The sequence below is a fragment of the Hemiscyllium ocellatum genome, chromosome 13 (genome assembly GCF_020745735.1).
Source record: "Hemiscyllium ocellatum isolate sHemOce1 chromosome 13, sHemOce1.pat.X.cur, whole genome shotgun sequence".
NCBI classification, from domain to species: domain Eukaryota; kingdom Metazoa; phylum Chordata; class Chondrichthyes; order Orectolobiformes; family Hemiscylliidae; genus Hemiscyllium; species Hemiscyllium ocellatum.
This window is the reverse complement of record NC_083413.1, coordinates 66401776-66421381: the sequence shown is the minus strand read 5'-3', so window position 1 is coordinate 66421381 and position 19606 is coordinate 66401776. Positions and strand designations below refer to the sequence as shown.

The 19606-nt window shown below is 40.5% G+C and overlaps 1 protein-coding gene across 6 annotated transcripts; it reads right to left on the bottom strand.

Annotated features, from left to right (window-relative positions):
• Positions 1–919: 919 nt before the first annotated feature.
• LOC132821923 (SLAM family member 5-like) lies at positions 920–19303 on the bottom strand. 6 transcript variants are annotated; one of them, XM_060834896.1, is made up of 7 exons: positions 19019–19303; positions 16219–16858; positions 15223–15312; positions 14163–14519; positions 10392–10673; positions 7621–7716; positions 920–3629 (listed from the first exon to the last, which is right to left on the bottom strand). In XM_060834896.1, the coding sequence occupies exons 2-7, from the start codon at positions 16235–16237 to the stop codon at positions 3592–3594; spliced, it is 882 nt and encodes a 293-aa protein (XP_060690879.1). In that variant the 5' UTR covers positions 16238–16858; positions 19019–19303; the 3' UTR covers positions 920–3591. The 6 variants fall into 6 exon arrangements, 5 of the variants coding, with proteins under 5 accessions (XP_060690879.1, XP_060690881.1, XP_060690880.1 ...); XM_060834898.1 differs by having other exon boundaries at positions 16240–16858; XM_060834897.1 differs by lacking the exon at positions 19019–19303 and adding an exon at positions 17456–17624.
• Between the last annotated feature and the right edge of the window lie 303 nt (positions 19304–19606).

The window sequence follows — 19606 nt, the reverse complement described above, 5'->3', positions numbered from 1 at the left end:
CATCCCTTCTTTACCTTTGGTAAGGAGACCCAAACCATTCACAATGCCCAAGTGCATTATCTGTAGGGCAGTAGCAGCAAAACTTGCTTAATTTATATTCCATTGGCCTTGCATAACAAGTCAATATGCCACTTGTTTTTGACTAATTTCCTGACCTGCGTGCTAGCATTTTGTGAGTCATGCAGGAAGATAACTAGATTCCTCAACAGTGCAGCATTCTGCAGTCTTCCTCTATTTGAATCATTTTCTTTTTTTAAGGTATTAATTCATCCATGGGATGTGGACACTGCTGGTTAGACCACCATTTATTTCCCATCTCTAACTGCTTTTGTGAAGGTAGTGATGAACCACCTTCTTGAACTGCTGCAGTCCATGTGGTGTATATACAGCCACAATGCTTCCGGGGGGCGGGGGGGGGGGGGAAACGTTCCAGGATTTTGACCTAGCTATTCCTAATGGATTATTCCCCCAGGGCTGCATTGTCTGAAATAGCTGCAGTGGTTTCCACGTCCAGTGATAACACCCAGCTCTACCTGTTTTGACATCTGCACTGTTGTTAAGCTAAAACTGCTGATCTGACATCCAATACTGAATGAGCAAATATTTCTTCCAATTAAACACTGGGAAGATGACACCACCTTTTTCATTCCTTGCTCCATTTTCTGTTTCTCTGCCACCCACTGGCAGCAGTCTGATCATAATTATGGTCAAAGTTAAAAATCACACAACACCAGGTTATAGTCCAACAGGTTTATTTGGAAGAACTAGCTTTCAGAGTGCTGCTCCTTCATCAGGTAACTGTGGAGCAGGAAAATAAAACACAGAGTTTATAGCACAAGATCATTGTATCAGTTGCATGACACAATGATCTTGTGCTATAAATTCTGTGTCTTATGATCCTGCTCCACAGCTACCTGATGAAAGAGCAGTGCTCTGAATGCTAGTAGTTCCAAATAAACCTGGTGTTGTGTGATTTTTAACTTTGTCCCCCTCAGGCCAACACCAGCACCTCCTCATCATAATTATGGTGTTATATTTGACTTTGAGACTGGCTTCCTACTGCATTGTTGCACCTTTGCTAATATACTCCTTTACCGCCTTCCATAAGATTGCTTAACTTCATTCCTGTCTCAGTTCATCGCTGAAACTTTTATTCCGTCCAGACTTGACTAGTCCAATATACTCCTGGCTGGTCTCCCACATTCTACTGCCTGTAAAGCTAGGTTCATCCAACACCCTTTTGCCATGTCTTAACATGCTAAACCCCTAAGGCCTTGTCAACAATCACTTGTACTCACTGATCTACACTGGTTCCTGGTCAAGCAATGTCTTGATTGTAAAATTCTCTTTGTTTAGATTTATTTTTGGGTATTGTCTTTTAGGTTGTGATTTTTACACCACTCTTTCTACTTTAATAAGGAAACTGGCCAAACCAAGCCAGAGTTAAAATATTAACAGTTGTTCAGTCACTTTATACAGACTCACAGTGCCAGAGACCCGGGTTTAATTCCTGCCTCAGGCAACTGACTGTGTAGAGTTTGCACATTCTCCCCGTGTCTGCGTGGGTTTACTCCGGGTGCTCCGGTTTCCTCCCACAATCCAAAGATGTGCAGGTTAGGTGAATTGGCCATGCTAAATTGCCCGTAGTGTTAGGTGAAGGGATAAATGTAGGGGAATGGGTCTGGCTGGGTTGCGCTTTGGCGGGTCGGTGTGGACTTGTTGGGCCAAAGGGCCTGTTTCCACACTATAACTAATCTAAAAAAAAATCAGAGGCAAAGCAATAAATTTGCTTACAAATACATAATGTAGTTAAGAAGAAAATAGTGACCAATATTTTATTTTGTTTAAAATGAAAGTTTAAGGTTGTAAAACAATAGGTCATATAGATTAAATAACATACCTCAAAATTGAATTCATCAATACGAGTAAAAGGTGGTGCAGCCAATACATTTCTTTCGCACAAAGAATTAAAGAATTAAAAATGTGGTTTTCAATAAAATTGGCAGCGCTTTAGACAATGAAATTTTATGAACTGTTATCTGAAATAACCCTTCTTTATAACATTTCAGCTTTGCTCCTTTAAAGGGACAGGTGTAACCATATAGCTGTCTTAGCAGTAGATTAAAACACTGTGCACTGCACTCATTATTATAAAATAATACCTTCTGAATTATAAGCAACTCCATGTGAAAGCCAAAATGGTGCAAAGTAACATTACAATATTAACACATTACAAACCTGAAAATACAAACAATATAAATGATAATGAAACAAACTTCGTTGAAAGTTCAAAATAAGAAATACATTTTTATGGTGCTAATGTTAGGACATACAGTTTTTAAAAAGTTGCCTTTGTTTCAAGTTTTGACTTTCTGAGAGATGAATCTGCAAAATATTTGAACTTAAGTGCTTGTTTAGTCCAATTTTGGATAAATTGAAGAAGCTTGTGAGTTACAGGCACAAATATATAACCCAGATCACAAAAGAATGTTATTATTCCATTTGCATTGCTCCATTACGCAAATAGATGGATGGCAGTATGATTCATTTCTCATAAGAAGTCAAATAATTGGACATCTTATATAGCTGCTACTGAAACCACAAAGGTATTGAAGGTGGACCCAAGCTTGTAGATAATACCTTATAACAAATGTGTGAAGTAAAGGAAAATAATATTAAGGCAGCTCTATATGAAGAAGATAGTTTGATTTATTTAGCTTCATTCCTCGGTGTGGTGAGAATGAGAAACCTGTTAAGAGTTGTGAGGTTTATGTGAGTAGCACTTAAGAGGAACACAAGGGAGAAAGGAATAGAAATGTGTTGACTGGGTGAGATTTCATGTGGATTTCAGCATAAATACTTACACAGACAAGTTTGAACAATTGACCTATTTCAGTGTGCTATTATTTCTCTTGAATGGCAGTGTTGAACCACTTTACATATTACTTTTGTTGCCTATTATATAAACTGCAGTATCAACTGAAAAGTAGATACTTATATTACAATAATGCAAATAAAGTTATGAATGTCATAGCAACTTTAAAATGCTTATCAGATACTGTGCGTAAGAATGTTTGACATTTTTTGAAGTGAGCTGCAATTTTTTTTTAAATATAATGAACATATTCTGGGAGTGCATTTCAGGAAATAACAAACCAGAAGTTTAATTTGACATACTACTTAGCAACATTCTAATTTTTGCAGAGTTAGTTTCCCAGGGGGATTTCCAACTTCAGATGAATAAGTTCTACTTAGTGCTTTGTTCCTGCTTTAAGGCAATACTGCCATCTGCACATTGAGATAGTGGTCTGGAGTAGCTTGAGTTATAGGTGTCTGCACATCTGAGGCTTCTTGTTCCTTGAACACTAAATAAGGGTCTTCAAATTCTTTTGTCACTCCTTTACTTATCTCTGTACGTAGTAAGTTCTTGAATATAGTTCACTAGTATAGTGTCTAAGACCTTTCAGTCCACATGCTTTTTCTAGACCGGTATCTTCCATATTACCGTTAGATCGTCTGTTGATAAGTTACATCATCATGATTTATGTGAATCTTATTACATCACACTGAAAACTGTTGGAAATGACCATTTTACATGAGGTCATCACTTGCTGATCTGTTACTTGACCCTAAAAAAATTAATTTATTTACATTATTAACATAATTCAGTAGTTTTTTTTTAATCCAAATTTTTCTTCACATATTAATAAAACAATACAAAAATTTGCAACGGTTATGAAATCATGTCCTCTGGAGTCATCATGTAATTAGTTTGATTGAGCCACAATTTACTGCATGAGGGAATTTAGCATTATTTTCCATTATTAGATTTTTAATGGTTTTGCCTGGCAGCATACTGCAAGTGTGAACTGACTGTCACAAACAGGAGAAACAAGAAACCTCGGTCCTCAGTGAGCAAGTATGCAACCTTAACCATTCAGACAATGGGCTTGAGAAGGAAGTATAGATTAGAATGGAAGAGTTTGATGTCAAATCAGGTAGAGAATATTTTCAGTGATGCTAGTCACAATGGCCAGAGGAAGTATCCAGTTGTTTCTGTTCTCACTGAAGGTGGTGGCATTACTAGTTACAACCCTTTCTGTTTGACTCTAAAATTGATTATACACTGTATTTAATTACAGCAGGCATTGGTTACTTGATTATAGAGTCATAGAGATGTACAGCATGGAAACAGACCCTTCGGTGCAACCCATCCATGTCGACCAGATATCCCAACCCAATCTAGTCTCACAAACCATGGGTTGGATTTTCCCCTTTCAGGCAGGAATCACATCAGGTCATTTCTAGACATTGGAAAAATACCTCCTTAGTAATAGCAACCCTGTTAGCTTTGTAGTAGTGACAGGCTCAAGACAGAACCTGCCGTGACAATTGATCAGAACCTCGAAATAGTTATGGACTTATTGAATTTTAAATTCCAACATTTGCTTTTATTTTAAAAAGAACTACTACAGTTAAAAGATAACTGTGATATAAATTCATTTACTGTCTGGCAGCATCCTCTATGGATCCATGGAATGTCACACCTATACCAAACGTGAAGCTTCAAACAGTTTGAGAATGGCCATAAAGCAGCCCTGCACTGCAAGTAAAAGAGGAAAAAGATGCTCTTTTCATTAGAATGCTGCTGGCCATTCACAGTCGAAAGGAACCACAAAGAGAACTTCATTCAACCTACAAATAAGACGAGGATCTCAAAATCAACTGTCCAGCTATCAATGTCAATAGTACTCGTGCTATCCCAGGTAATAGCTGCGACATTGTACCATCTACTTTTCATGAATAACTCAAAAATAATTCATACTTATTTAACTTATACCCTTATTTGGAATGACATTCATTCTTCATCAGAATGTGTGTGTGTGTTCCTCATTATTTCTTCTCCTGTTCAGTAACTAATTTACTCATTTTTATTAAATCAAGAAAGCCTGGTTAAAATGGCTCCTTTTAAAGCATAAATCCAATCCATGGAATCACAGGAAGTAGGAGTAGATCAGTCAGGGGTCTACTCACTCAACAGTCAGGACCTCTCTCCAAGTCAGCTGAGATGTGGACCAATGTCAGTCCTGAATGCTTGCCCAGTGAAAGTGAAAGGGGCCACTCCTATGGTAGGGCAACTGGTGAACTCAGATATGAATTGTAAAGGGAGCAACTCACCGTATAAGGCTGGAGATGATAGAGCATGGGGATAATCCACAAGGGTGGGATCAGTATGTCTAGGACTCGGGAGTAAAGTGAGGAGATGAACTGTTAAATAAACAGATTGGGTGGGCGTGTGGCAAGATCAAAGCTAACTGAGTTGACATGGTGGGAGTTAACTCGATTGAGAGGCTCAGTCTGTGATTTAATCATGAAGCCTCTTGCCCAAACAGCAAGAATGAAATGGCTACCATCTTACCCAAGAGTGGGTGGAGTATGGGTTTCATTCTGTGAGGGAGCGGACTCCATTTTTATGTGATATGGGACCTTTCAAGGAACAATAGTTTTAGACAGAGTATAGGTGAAACACTCCTGTGTTCACTGTATACATTGACTTACTATGTGGACTAAACACAATCATGCTCCAAAGCTGCCTTGAACGTATCACACGAATCAAGAATCAAGCCTTTTCATGGATGTGATGCACAAGCAGTGCACTGCAGTCTGCAGAAATTCGCTCCAGTTGCCTAACTAACAATCATCGTCTAAGTTCCCATTGCCTGCACATGGTGCATTCACAGCTTACTTCACATCTTGGGTCATAGAACATCACAAGGATGGCCAGTCTCTGCACTTTCATTCTTGTTGTTGCAGCTAAGATATTATTCAGTCACACAACTGATGAGGAAACGTGAACAGATATTTAAAAGGAAAAGTCAACTGAAAAAGTCACCACTGTGCACTCAGAAAGTCATCATCTTCCTTTTGCCATCTCTATGTCTTAGCAATAGTCCTAGCCTCTGCAGCTGGGGTGATGGTCTCTCAAAACACCTCAACCAGCCACTTTGTACGAAAACCAGAATACAGTGTTGAACATTATATGTTATTCAAATATTGAATAGCACCTACTAAATAATCTGGACTGTGCTAAGAATGACTTGGAAACTAATTTAAGATAACCAAGTCGGGCTTGCAGTGTGATTCATATGTATGTGCTAGAAGCTATACGTATTCACACTGATGTTCAGAATACACAGGGGCATTGGAAGAATTCCTCCCTAGATTCCCCAAAAAAACTCCAGAAAATTCAGTCACAGCAAAAAGCCTCTCCTGGATATAGCTTGGACAGAATTGGGAATAACTGCTCCTCAAATCACAGGCTGGTTCAATCCGGTAATCTGTAATGATTGGGTATAGTAAACCCATTAGCAGCAAACATGGAAGAGGAGCTGCCTGGGATTGAAGGAGGAGCAGGAATGTGAGATGTGATTGGGGCAAAAGGAGCTGAGGCAAGGAGCCAGTGACGCTAGAGCGAGTGGGAATGGAGGAAGCTGAACTATCAAGGCTGGAAATAGTGAAGCCAAAGCTCAGGGGATGGGATTGGATGAGATAGGAAGTGAAGAGATTGAGACTTGGGAAACAATTCCTGTGAAGAAATTAGGTTGCAAAGAGGGGTGACCAGGTGCAGGGACTGGGCGTTGCAAAAGGGTTTGCAAGGGCCTTGGTGGGGAGGTGGGGGAAGAGGAGTTGCAGGAGTAAGTGAGAGGTTTTAAACCTTTTAACAAAGCAGTAGTGGATGTGATTGTAATGAACACTGTGTCAATTGAATAATTTAACACTGAACAGGTTTATTCCAAAGCAATTTGCATTTCTGCTCTGTCACATCTCAAATGGCCTTGCGTACAGTGAATTATCTGAGGTGTAGTGACTCTGTTAGGAATAAACCTGCAACCATTTAGCTGTGACCTCACCAGCTGGCAGAATGTTACCATAGAATCCCTACAGCGTGGAAACAGGCCATTTGGCCCAACAACTTCACACTGACCCTGCAAAGAATATCCCACCCAGATCCACTCCCCTATTACTCTACATTCCCCCTGACTAATGCACATAACTGTATACCCCTGAACACTATGGGCAATTTAGCAAGGCTAGTTCACCCTAATCTGCACAGCTTTGGACTGCAAACCCACACAGACATGGGAAGAATGTGCAAACTCCACACAGACAGTGGCCTGAGGCTGGAATTGAACCCGGGTCCCTGGCACTGTGAGGCAGCAATAATAACAACTGAGCCACTGTGCCATCGTTATGTTTAGCCTGATGACTTTTAGTGCATCATAGTTTGTCTGCATTGTTTTCTAAAAAATCTTTTGTTTGAAGGTATAAATATTGTTTTGTGCCACTTTAAATACAGTGAGGACCAGGAAATTAATGCTGTCTTTGAGTGTTATAGTTTCAAACTTAATGGTGTAATATTGAAGCTTGAGGACATTGTTGAATCCGTGCAATTCTGCTTCTGTGTGACTCTAAATCGCTCATATGCAAACATAAATACAAATGGTAATCTTACTGTGCGACTGCATTACCAAAATGTTAGTGAGAATATTAAAGGAGCCCCTTAAAGTCAATTATCAATCCCAAAAAATCACAGTGATTAATTTGTAATGTTGCACTCACCAGTTTTACAATGGAAAACAGTCCAGCAGTAAACAATGGTTGAAACCAGAACTATCATCACCACAGAAATCAGGACCACAAAATGATTTCTTTTACCTAAAATTGATTCACAGAATTTAATGAAATAGAAGGAGACTATTCAGTTCAGACTCATGGAAGTTCTATGATATGATCTCATTTATTTATTTCCACCCACCTCATTCCATACACTTTTAAATCCTTTCTCCACGTCTCTTAAAAACATTCTGAAGTTGCCTTGCACCATTTTCTGGTGAAGTATTCTATATCCTTACGCTTCTGTTTTTAACTCTCTCACGACAGGTTTATTTTATCTTTTACTGATTAATGTAAATATTCCTTATGTGAATGTAAATGTGTGATTTATAAACAGATTAATATTGCTTATTTTAGTATTTGAATTTTGAATTAGTGGGAAATAGGTTTTGGTATGCGTGTATGAGAAGTTTTAACAATTGAACTGCCAATGTTTCTGGAACCATGAATTTTTTGAAACTAGTAAGAGACGCTTCCTGAAAAAGGTTAATGCAAATTTATTTTCATTATCAGAGTTTTATGATTGGACAAATATTGAAAAACATGAATTTGCTTTAGGTTTCAAAAAAATGATAAGCTGTAAATATCCAGATTCAATTCCCTACAGTATGGAAATAGGCTCTTCGGCCCAACAAGTCCACACTGACCCTCTGAAGGGTAACCCAATTCAGCCGCATTCCCCTACCCTATATTTACGCCTGACTAATATACCTAACACTGGGCAATTTAGCATGGCCAATTCACCTGACCTGCACATCTTTGGATTTTGGGAGGAAACCAGAGCACTCAGAGGAAATCCATGGTGACGGGGGAGAATGTGCAAACTCCACACAGACAGTCACCCGAGGCTGGAATCAAATCCGGATCTCTGGCGCTATGAGGCTGCAGTGGGGCATAATTTACATGTTGAAATTGTTGAACTCTGAGTCCAAAGAAAGTGAGTTTCTAAATGCTTGCTATTCATAAGGGGAATGGTACAGGCAAGAGTCCTGTATAATGCACTACAAGAACAATAGTCATCAACATTTAAAAATAAGCTCTTACCTGCTGCTGCAACTCCAATAAGTTAAGAGATTTGAAAGTTAAAAGTTTCAGTCTTCTATCTTCAGCCTCTAGAACACCAACTCTACTATTGCAGCCACAACCCTATACCAGAGTTCCTTTAAATGGGAGGCCATGATCAATCATTTCTGGTTTATGTCTTGTTCCCTCTGCTCCTGAATATTCTGCCTTCATTAAATGCACATTGCACTTACTGGACCCGAAACGTTCATTCTATTTTCTCTGCACAGATGTTGCCAGACTGCTGAGTTTCTCCAGCAGTGTTTAGTTTGGCTTCAAATTTCCAGCAATCACAGTTCTTCACTTTATTGCACTCTGCTGTTGGACACCTTCCTATAGGGTGGCCATTAATTGACCACAACATACTATATCTGGTGTCTTTAAAATGCAGGAGTTGGGGTCAACAATCCATGAACTTCTGGGATGAACTCCCGCCTGTAAGTAATCTTGAGATTTAGATTTTAGTTTTAAGATTTTGCTCAATTATCTTGATAGATTAGGTGATCTTTTACACATTCATCGACTTTGTTGGTCTAACAAAATAAAGAAGAAATCCTGTGCTGGCACACAGCCACAATTAACAATTCCAAAATAGTGACAAAATAAATTGAATAACAGCCAGCAGCAAAGCAACTTCAATGATACTAGTTTTATTAATCGTTGGTGAATATTCGATATATTTTTATTAATTTATACAAATTAGTTTTAGTAATTATTTTAAAGTGGATTTTAATTACATTCTGACAAACAGTGTGTGAGAATGGGAGTGGCAAGCTGCACCCAGAATCTTATCAGCTAAAACTGTCCTTGTGTCTTAAATACACAGACACACAATTGTCTGATGTGGTCACCTTGAAGGCATAGAAAGACCAGTTAAATTAGACAGTTAGCAATAATATAAAACCAAGAACTACAGATGCTGGAAATCTGAAACAGAAATATAAATTGCTGCAGGAACTCAGCAGGTCTGGGAGGATCTGAGAAAGCATGTTTCAGGTTGAGTGAACTTTCATCAGAGGTTAACAGGCAATTAACAAATTGAGTTTTCAGAACAATTTTTAACCAAGTTGGGTTGAGTTCCAAGTGCCATGTTTTGAGTACTGTGTGTATCCTGATGGCAACTGTGATCTTGTACTAGGTTGGGTTTAGATCGATCTACAAATGGGGACAATTAGTCAGGGACTTCTGTCTGATTTTTAGCAGTTTTCAAATGGCTTTCATCAGGTACATTTGTTAGCATGAAAACATAAGCTGTTTCATGCCAAGGAAAGAAGCAATTTTCAGTCCAAAAGCTGGGTTCTGGATGCAGTGGAAGATTTTGAATTTCTGAAAAAATATAACCTTTGTGTCCTTTGTATGTTACATAAGTTGTTTAGATGAGTGACCTACTTGGTGTTGGAATAATAACCTTTCCATCATTCTAATCTGTCTTTTATACCACCCTCCCACCCTGTCACAAACCTCCCTTCTGACTTTTTCCCACCCTTTGCTCAAAATCTATCATATCTCCAACATACCCAGTTTTGGTGGATGATCACAGACCAAAAACATTAACTATATATTTCCCTCTCTATACACATGCAGAGATGCATTTTCTGTTATTTTTATATAAATAAAGAGTCATTTTAGTATTGGTCATTGTTCTAATTTCTCACCCTTGAGATTGATTTCTTCTCGTGGATCGAAAGTGACTTGGTTGCTGGTTGCATTACTGACTGGGTTTTCTGCTATACATCTGTACTCATGTTGTTCCTTTTCACTCACACAGTCGATCATAAGTACTTCTCTAGCATGTATTTTGCTGCAAACCCCAGACAAGGACATCTTTTCCCAGTAAATTGTGACATTAGTTCCTTTGGAGACAGAGCAGCTCAAAGTGATATTTGGCGAATTCACACAGTTGTCATGAATCTTTATCAGGGGCTGGGAAACTGGTTCTGCAATACACAGATGATAATTAACTTACACAACATAGTCATCACACTTCAGAAATTGATTGAATACATTGTCTTATGGGACATTCCTGAGAGCTGTGATTTCCCAGAATCCAAATGTATGCCTTTCCTTTTCATTCAGTGTCTTGAATGAATTAACATTAAAGACTGATGGTCAAATATAATAGGAGGTCAGAAGATGCACTAAGTGGGAGATATTGGGCTGAATCTTATAAGTCTCTAAATAACATGGGCTTTGGGGAAAAATTAGGGAGAATTGCATAAGAAGTCAAGTGAGACCTTGATCTCTCACTCAGGAACAGAGAGTTGTCTATTAACAGGGATTATTGCTCTTTATCAGCCTCAGGAGGACCAAACCTTTCCTCATTAAGGATGCAATTTCCTATTCTACTTTCCACTTCACAGAAACAATCCACTTAGAATTATTGATATGAAAATCAAAGCAGGTACCTCTAGCTTCCAGCTTGCCACATGCTTCTATAGGCCTCCATTGACTCAGAGTCACAGGGGTCTACAGCACAGAAGAAAGCTCTTTGGATCATCAAGTGGGCCCCAGTCAAAAATGACCACCTATTATACTTCCATTTTTCCAGCACTTGCCTCGTAGCCTTGTATGCCTTGGCATCTATCTTGGACACACACACCAACAATCGCAGTGACTGGCCGCGGCTCATGTCCTTGGATGCTGGCATCTGTCATCTGCCGGTCTCTTTGTATCATGGTCCATCTCCATAGCACTTACAGAACACTGTCTACACCTTAGAAATGCACTTTGGGGCAGTGGCCATCATCATAACAAAGTTGAGTTAATAGATGTGAGGCTGAAAAAGTGCAGCAGGTCAGACAGCATCATAACAAAGCTGCTAGAAGTATAGTTTGGATCCTGGGACAGACCAAGGTGCATCCCAGGCTGCTCACTTGCCCTATGAGCACCTACCAGGATACTCTCAATATTCCTGCCCTGTTTTGCCCTTTAGCATGCTATCTCCACAGCCAGAGCTTAAAGGCTCTCAGTACCACCATATTAACTTTCTTTTCATGCAAATATAGAGTCTGGCTGCTTTTAATACTTGCCAGTGGTGATCATTGGAGGGATGGGTAACTATGCTGTTGCATGGCACAGTGCTGTGTAATCTCAAGTGCTGAAGAGTTACCACATACAGATGTCACACTAGAGGTACAGGAGGCCTTATCACTCTCAGTGTCATTTCCCACAGACAAATGAGGCAAAGTACTGATTCAAACTGAGCACTGCTCCATGGCACTATCACAGACCTATACTAATTGCTGGAGCAGGATGTGCAACATGGATTGGGTGTCCATCTTATCCTGGTGGCCAGCTGCATTGAACTTTTATGAAATGGGCTCCTTCTGCCAGCCTACTGGAGACCTTTGTAGCTAATTTCAATCATCCATTGACAAAAGTGTCAAGACTGTTACTGATGCCATTTGTGCCAGATCACATTATTTTAGCTTGTTTCCCTGGGACAAGGTCAGTGCTGCAGCTCATCGAGTTGATTTTGGCAACACAGGTGGCTTTGCCCAGGTTTGGGTGCACACACATTGCATGGAGAGAGTCATATCATAACACAGCTGAGTTTATCAAACAAAAAAAGGACCAATGTGAAAATCATTTATGATTAGGAAGTCTGCGCCAGTCACCACGGAGTTGCCATGATACATATTCTTGAGAACGCTTGTGTCCCAGTTGCATTTGAGGGGCCAGATGCCTTGCATGGACAGTTACTAATGGACAGGGGATTTCCTCTGTGACCATGTCGATGACTCTGTTATGCTACTCCCTGACTGAGGCTGAGAATCAATACATTGCAGCCCATTCTTGGTCCAGAGCCATGGTGAAGCCATGATAGGTATCCTGAAGATCAGTTTCTGATACTTGGATGTGTTTGGTGGTGGGGTGGGGGGGGTGGTTGGGGGGTGGTGGTGTGGGGGCTAATGTTGCTTACAGTACATTCCTGACAGAATATGCCAAGTAATCCTTGTGTATTGTGCACAACTAGAACAGACAAAGAGTGGGTGTGATGGAGGTTCATGAGCTGGGACAGCGGGAGCAGTTAGTGGCCGAGGAGTTAGATAAAGACGTTGAAGAGGAGGAGGGACATCAGCTTCTGCAAATAGAATGCAGCAGCATCAAGCATTACAAGCCAGACTGGATTTCATTATCATCAGGTTCTAGTAGATGAGAGCTGGGTGCAGTGATCATTCATTAACTATAAAATTGTTAATGAATTTGTCAATAGGCACACAATTCCTTTCTGTTCCAAAAGGCAAATACAGATTCTTTTTTTTTTCCCTGTTAGCCTTAGCTATCGGTGAATAATGGTGACAGTTTTGAAGTGGTTGAAAGCTTTCCTCTATGTGATTCTCCCACATTGAAAAACAGTAAGATGCTGGACTACACTTGGCATTGGGGAAAGAGTAGCAGTGATTTAGAAAGGGTTATAAGATGGGATACAGCCAGCTAAGGTTAGGTAAGATGTGTGCCTTGGCGATTAGTGTGATGTATGTGGGAAGGTGCTGTGCTAGGTGTAATGATGTGTCAATCGTGCTGTATGTGTGCTCTGAGAAACGTTGAGTTTTGGTTGCTATCCCACCATGTGAGCAATGTTTGGCAACTCCACACTGCCAATAATTGATCATGTGCATGGCTGGCTTTCAAAGATGGCAACAGCCGTAAGCTTCCCAGGGTACGATGGGAATGGCGAGTACGTCAGCCTATGACAAGTGAGAGAATATAATGAGTGGGATGTCATAATAAAATAAATTTGGGACAAAAGTTTAGGAAAACCCACCATGCCTCACACAGGCCTTAAAACTCACCAAAAGTTACATTAGTTGATTTCTGGTAAGTTTCAGACCATAATCCAAGTTTGATTAGGGAATACTGAATTAAATGATTGCATTAAAATATTCTTTCCTTTCAGCTAATATGTCTTTAGTAACACCAATGCTCAATGCCACTCCCTATGGAACAACAATAGATTCATCCTGCTTCTTTGTTAAATAAATGGGAACTTGATCAAGGGCTATATGGATTGACCACTGAAGCATGAAGGTTTTGCTTCACAGAAAGAATTCAATAGCTCTTTGTGAAAAAACAATCACTATGCTTCATGGTTCTGTAGTTTGTGCCAAATGTCGGAAGCTTTGCATGAATAAGCTGGAATCTCGCCGAACCCATCTGTATGAAATAGGATATATCAAAGATACCCACTGGCATATTAATGAAACTACTGCTTTTAAGTTTGTGGCAAATGATTCATTGATTCAAAATATACATATTTCACTACTGTTATTATGTGCAGCTTTTGATTCATTTCTTTAATTAATGAAGAAATAGATTTTTAAACATCAGTACAGTTTACATCATGAACCCTTTAAGGTTTCAATGAAAGGTTGACATTACTAAAATTATCAAATTTAGCAGACAATCAAGTTTTAAACACTTACCAAATACTTGGATCCTGAAAATACTTTGATCACGGTTTTTCAGTTCTGTTCCAAAGTAGTCAATGTATATTTCATATTCACCAGTGTCATTAACTTGTACATTATAAAGCACCACCAAACCTGCGTGGAATTTAACTCTGTACCTGTACAGTGGGTGCACAATGTGCAATTTCTCTGGATTGCTGGACTTCCATGTGAAAATTTTAAAACTTAGTGGAAATCTTAAACTAAACGTTACATCGTACTGATCGCTGCCTTGGTACTGCAAAGGAAATGAGACCTTTTCTCCTGCAGTGGCATTGGTGACTGTATTAGGTATGGTGAGCAATGATTCACACAGAGCAAATAAATGAACCACTGTAAAACATAAACATAGATTGTGCAAATCAGTTTTTGCTGTTAATCAAAGAATGATAAAATGCATGATCAAATCCTGGTAAGAGAGGGTGGAGGAACAGGTTTTTTTAAGCTTATTTTTTTTTAAAGATAGAATACCAAGATAGGAGATGGGTATATGCTAAATCTCTGATGGAAGATGCAATAATTTAGTGACAAAACCATGGGATGTTAAATGAGAGCTGAAGGGATTCACTGGTTAATGGATTCTGAATGTAGTTCCTGTACTGGTGAGCTCCAACATGGGAGCAGCTTTGACTCCAGCTGCAATGCTATGGATATTTGTTAAAAATCACATAACACCAAGTTATAGCTCAACAGGTTTATTTGGAAGCACTAGCCACCAGGCAGCTACCTGATGAAGGAACAGCGCTCCAAAACCTAGTGCTTCCAAATAAACCTGTTGGACTATAACCTGGTGTTGTGTGATTTTTAACTTTGTCCAACACAGTCCAATACCGGTTCCTCCACATCATGGATATTTGTGGAATAAGTGGAGAGGAAGTGAGCAGGATGGGTGTGTTCTTATTTTTCCATTCAGCAACTACATTTTACTGGTTCAGTTAAATGTATATGTTGCTGTTGACCGATTAACCTTCCCTCTATATATGCAGTCTAAATTGTAGGATGGATTGCCACCATTAACATTATATTGACATGTTACCTGTGGGAAGTTTGAAGTTCTGAAGGTTCAACAAAGTTGAAGATTTCATTTTCCATTTCTTGTCCTTTTCTTCATCTAGGAAGGCTGATACTTTAAAAAGAGAAAATATAACAATAGTGCCTCATTCTGCTCCACCAGCAATAAGATCTCGATGACTGTTCAACTGTAACACCAATTCCCTATCCTCCAGTCTCAGATCTCTCAATCTGCCTTTGTGTCCAAATATCTAATGATCTCATAATTGAATATACTCAATAGCTGAACAAAATACAGTCAGAGTTTGAGAATTTTAAACATTCACAACCATTGACAAAATCTCTCACTATCTCAACCTCAATGGCGAATTCCTCATGCTGAGACTATTACGCTTATCCTCAATAATAAGATTATTATCCCTAACCCCTATGCATATTCTTCCTCATCCCTGTGCTGGGACCAATCCCCTTCACCCTTATGCTGGGACCATTCCCCCCTCACCCCTGTGCTGGGACCATTCCCCCCTCACCCTTATGCTGGGACCATTCCCCCCTCACCCTTATGCTGGGACCATTCCCCTGTCACCCCTGTGTTGGGACCATTCCCCTGTCACCCCTGTGTTGGGACCATTCCCCCCTCACCCTTATGCTGGGACCATTCCCCCCTCACCCCTGTGCTGGGACCATTCCCCCCCTCACCCCTGTGCTGGGACCATTCCCCCTCACCCCAGTACTGAGGCTATGTCCCTTGTCTTCATACTCTTCAGGACGGAGGGGCATGTCAAATCCTTTCCGAATTTTGCATCTTCAAAAAAAAAAACTCTCGCCTTTTGAAATTCCAGGAAAAAGAATCCAATTCAACTAAATTTTATTCACAGGAAGCCCCATTAACACAGGAATCAATCTAGTGAACCTTCCGTTCCAACTGAGAATGAAACAAAAATTACACAGACAACTCCAGAACTGGTCACACCAAAAACCACTTAGAACTGGATTTTATTACTCGCAAACCCCAACCCACCTTTAAGACAGGATGGCATACCATTTTCTTTCTTCTTTAACTTCCTGCGAGTTCCAGAACTTGCGAGCAGTTTAAGAGTTCAAGTTTGTGAGAAGATTTGTAGCTCGGGTGCTCGTTGTTGTGGTTCTGTTCGCCGAGCTGGGAATTTGTATTGCAGGCATTTCGTCCCCTATCTAGGTGACATCCTCAGTGCTTGGGAGCCTCCTGTGAATCGCTTCTGTGATGTTTCCTCTGGCATTTATAGTGATTTGTATCTGCTGTTTCTGGTTGTCAGTTTCAGCTGTCCACTGCAGTGGCTGCTATATTGGGTCCAGGTCGATGTGCTTATTGATTGAATTTGTGGATGAGTGCCATGCCTCTAGGAATTCCCTGGCTGTTGTCTGTTTGGTTTGTCCTATAATAGTAGTGTTGTCCCAGTCGAATTCATGTTGCTTGTCATCAGTGTGTGTGGCTACTAAGGATAGCTGGTCATGTCGTTTCATGGCTAGTTGGTGTTCATGGATGCAGATCGTTAGCTGTCTTCCTGTTTGCCCTATGTAGTGTTTTGTGCAGTCCTTGCATGGGATTTTGTACACTACATAGAACACCTATACAACGTATTTGCCAAAACGGATACCCCCGCAATTTCATCAACAGATGCCTAAGGGAAAGACAAAGGAATGAGGACATGCCACAACCCAAAGGACTAGCCACACTACCATACATCAAAAACATTTCTGAACTGACAGCCAGACTACTGTGACCACTAGGACTCATAACCGCACACAAACCAACAGCCACTCTCAGATAACAACTCACCAGGACGAAGGACCCGATACCCAGCATGAGCAAAACCAATGTAGTGTACAAAATCCCATGCAAGGACTGCACAAAACACTACATAGGACAAACAGGAAGACAGCTAACGATCCACATCCATGAACACCAACTAGCCACGAAATGACACGACCAAATATCCTTAGTAGCCACACACTCAGATGACAAGCAACGTGAGTTCGACTGGGACAACACTACTGTTATAGAAAGCCAAACAGAGAACAGCCAGGGAATTCCTAGAGGCATGGCACTCATCCACAAATTCAATCAATAAGCACATCGACCTGTACCCAAAATAGCAGCCACTGCAGCGGACAGCTGGAACTGACAACCGGAAGCGGCAGATAAAAATCACTATAAATGCCAGAGGAAACATCACAGAAGCGATTCACAGGAGGCTCCCAAGCACTGAGGATGTTACCTAGATAGGGGACGAAACGTCTGCAACACAAATTCCCAGCTCGGCGAACAGAACCACAACAGTTTAAGAGTCGTCATGGGCGAATGCAGTTACTTTGCTGCCACGTGTAATATTCATCTTTGAAGATGGTGTAGTTTCTCCCACGTGACATGTTGTCACAGAAAAATTAATAGATCACCACATTTGTGTTGAGCGGAAATTTGAAATCACTTCAAACTTTGGGGCGTGAATCACTGACAAAGAAAAACAGGAAAATATTGCTGATTTTTACCCCTTCACCAGAAAGGTTACATTTTGGGTCAGTCGCTAACACTCACTTTCCAATCACAAGGTTCTGGTCTGAATGGTTAGAGGACAATAATCAGGGTTTACACATTCATATCGCACTCACTCAGAGTCTCATATACAATGTGATACAAACGGCCGCTTTCATTCTGATGTGCTCTCTCTCTCTCTCTCTCACACACACACACACAAACACAAGCAATGGGAACGTGGTTGATGAGCTGAAAATGTGTTGCTGGAAAAGCGCAGCAGGTCAGGCAGCATTCAAGGAGCAGGAGAATCGACGTTTCGGGCATGAGCCCTTCTTCAGGAATGAGGAAAGTGTGCCAAGTTGATGACCCGAGAAAACGGGTTTTGGCTCACAGACAATTCGTTATGTTGACACAAACTATACATTATTGTTTTTTTTAAATTACTACTTGTTTGATTGTATCCGGTTATTGAATAATGCTCCACACACCGCAAACAGATAGAACACTAAAACACAAGCCCAGATTGTGCACAAACACAGACACAGAGAGACACAGACAAACTCAAACCATTAACACAGCCAATAAAGTACTCTGCAATCTCTCAGACTGACAAGCACTTGCATTCTCTGGTGTACACAGACTGAAACTCACGCACAATTACACAATTTTAAATTATTTTTAATATATTTTTCCACTGTTCTGTACCTCTTATTTCTTGATTGTCTCTCTCTTTCCCTCGCTCCCCACTCTCTCATCACCTTTTTCCTCTCCTCTTCCCCATTTGCTGCCCTTCTCCCCGGTTTTCCATTTTGCCTCTGCTTCACCCAGCCCCCACATATTTTGTCACATTGTACTGGCTTCAGCCTTGGTCATTCACAGCTCCTGATCTCCCTATAATCTCTCTATGCAGTGTCATTATCACCTCTTTATCGCTGCCTTTGCTTCTGGAGCCATGACTCCCCTTCTCTCAGCCTAGTATCATACCTCTCCATTTCTCCCTTTGTTTTAGCTTTGACAAAGGGTCAGTTCGAGTAGAAACGTCAGCTCTTTTCTCTCCTTACAGATGCTGCCAGACCTGCTGAGATTTTCCAGCATTTTCTCTTTTGGTTATAAATTGCTTCGAGATATCCCAGGCTCATGAAAAAAATAAGTACAATTATGTCTTGTACCACAATCAGTTAATGTCTGTACGATACTGCCCACAGAGTAGAAATAGCTGAGCCTCTCTTCCCTTTTCCGTCTCTTCCCGTTTCTCTTTCCCCCATTTCCTCCTCCAAGCGCAACGAGAAACATTGTGGAAACTCACCTGAATGGTTTCCTGACATTTGTCTTTCTATTAGTGGTCTTCTGTCAGCTCCTTTGTGAAATGTGTAACAAGTCCGTGAGTGGCAATGACTGAGCTCTAACTCAGACTCACACTCATTTCTGTCTGTTCACGCCCACCAGCTCAAGTTCAGGGGCTGCTCCCAAGGTCCACGTGTTGACCAACTCTTCCATTTGCAGTAAATCCAATTGAACATCAGGTAAACCGGTCTGCACTTTAATAATCTGCAGCTCCCTTTTCAACTTATTTACAGTCAATAAATATTCAGTTAGGGTGTAACCTGGCATTGTTTCCAAATTTATTCTGAGTCGAGCTTCCTGTCAATACCTAGCTGGGATTGGTCAATTCACTGTAAAAGACTGAGTAAATAATCATTCATATCTCACTGCCTCAGAGTCTCATATACACTGTGAAACAAACGGCCGCTTTCATTCTGATGTTCTTTCTCTCTCTCTCACACACACACACACACACAAGCAATGGCAATGTGGTTGATGAGCTGAAAATGTGTTGCTGGAAAAGCGCAGCAGGTCAGGCAGCATCAAAGGAACAGGAGAATCGACATTTTGG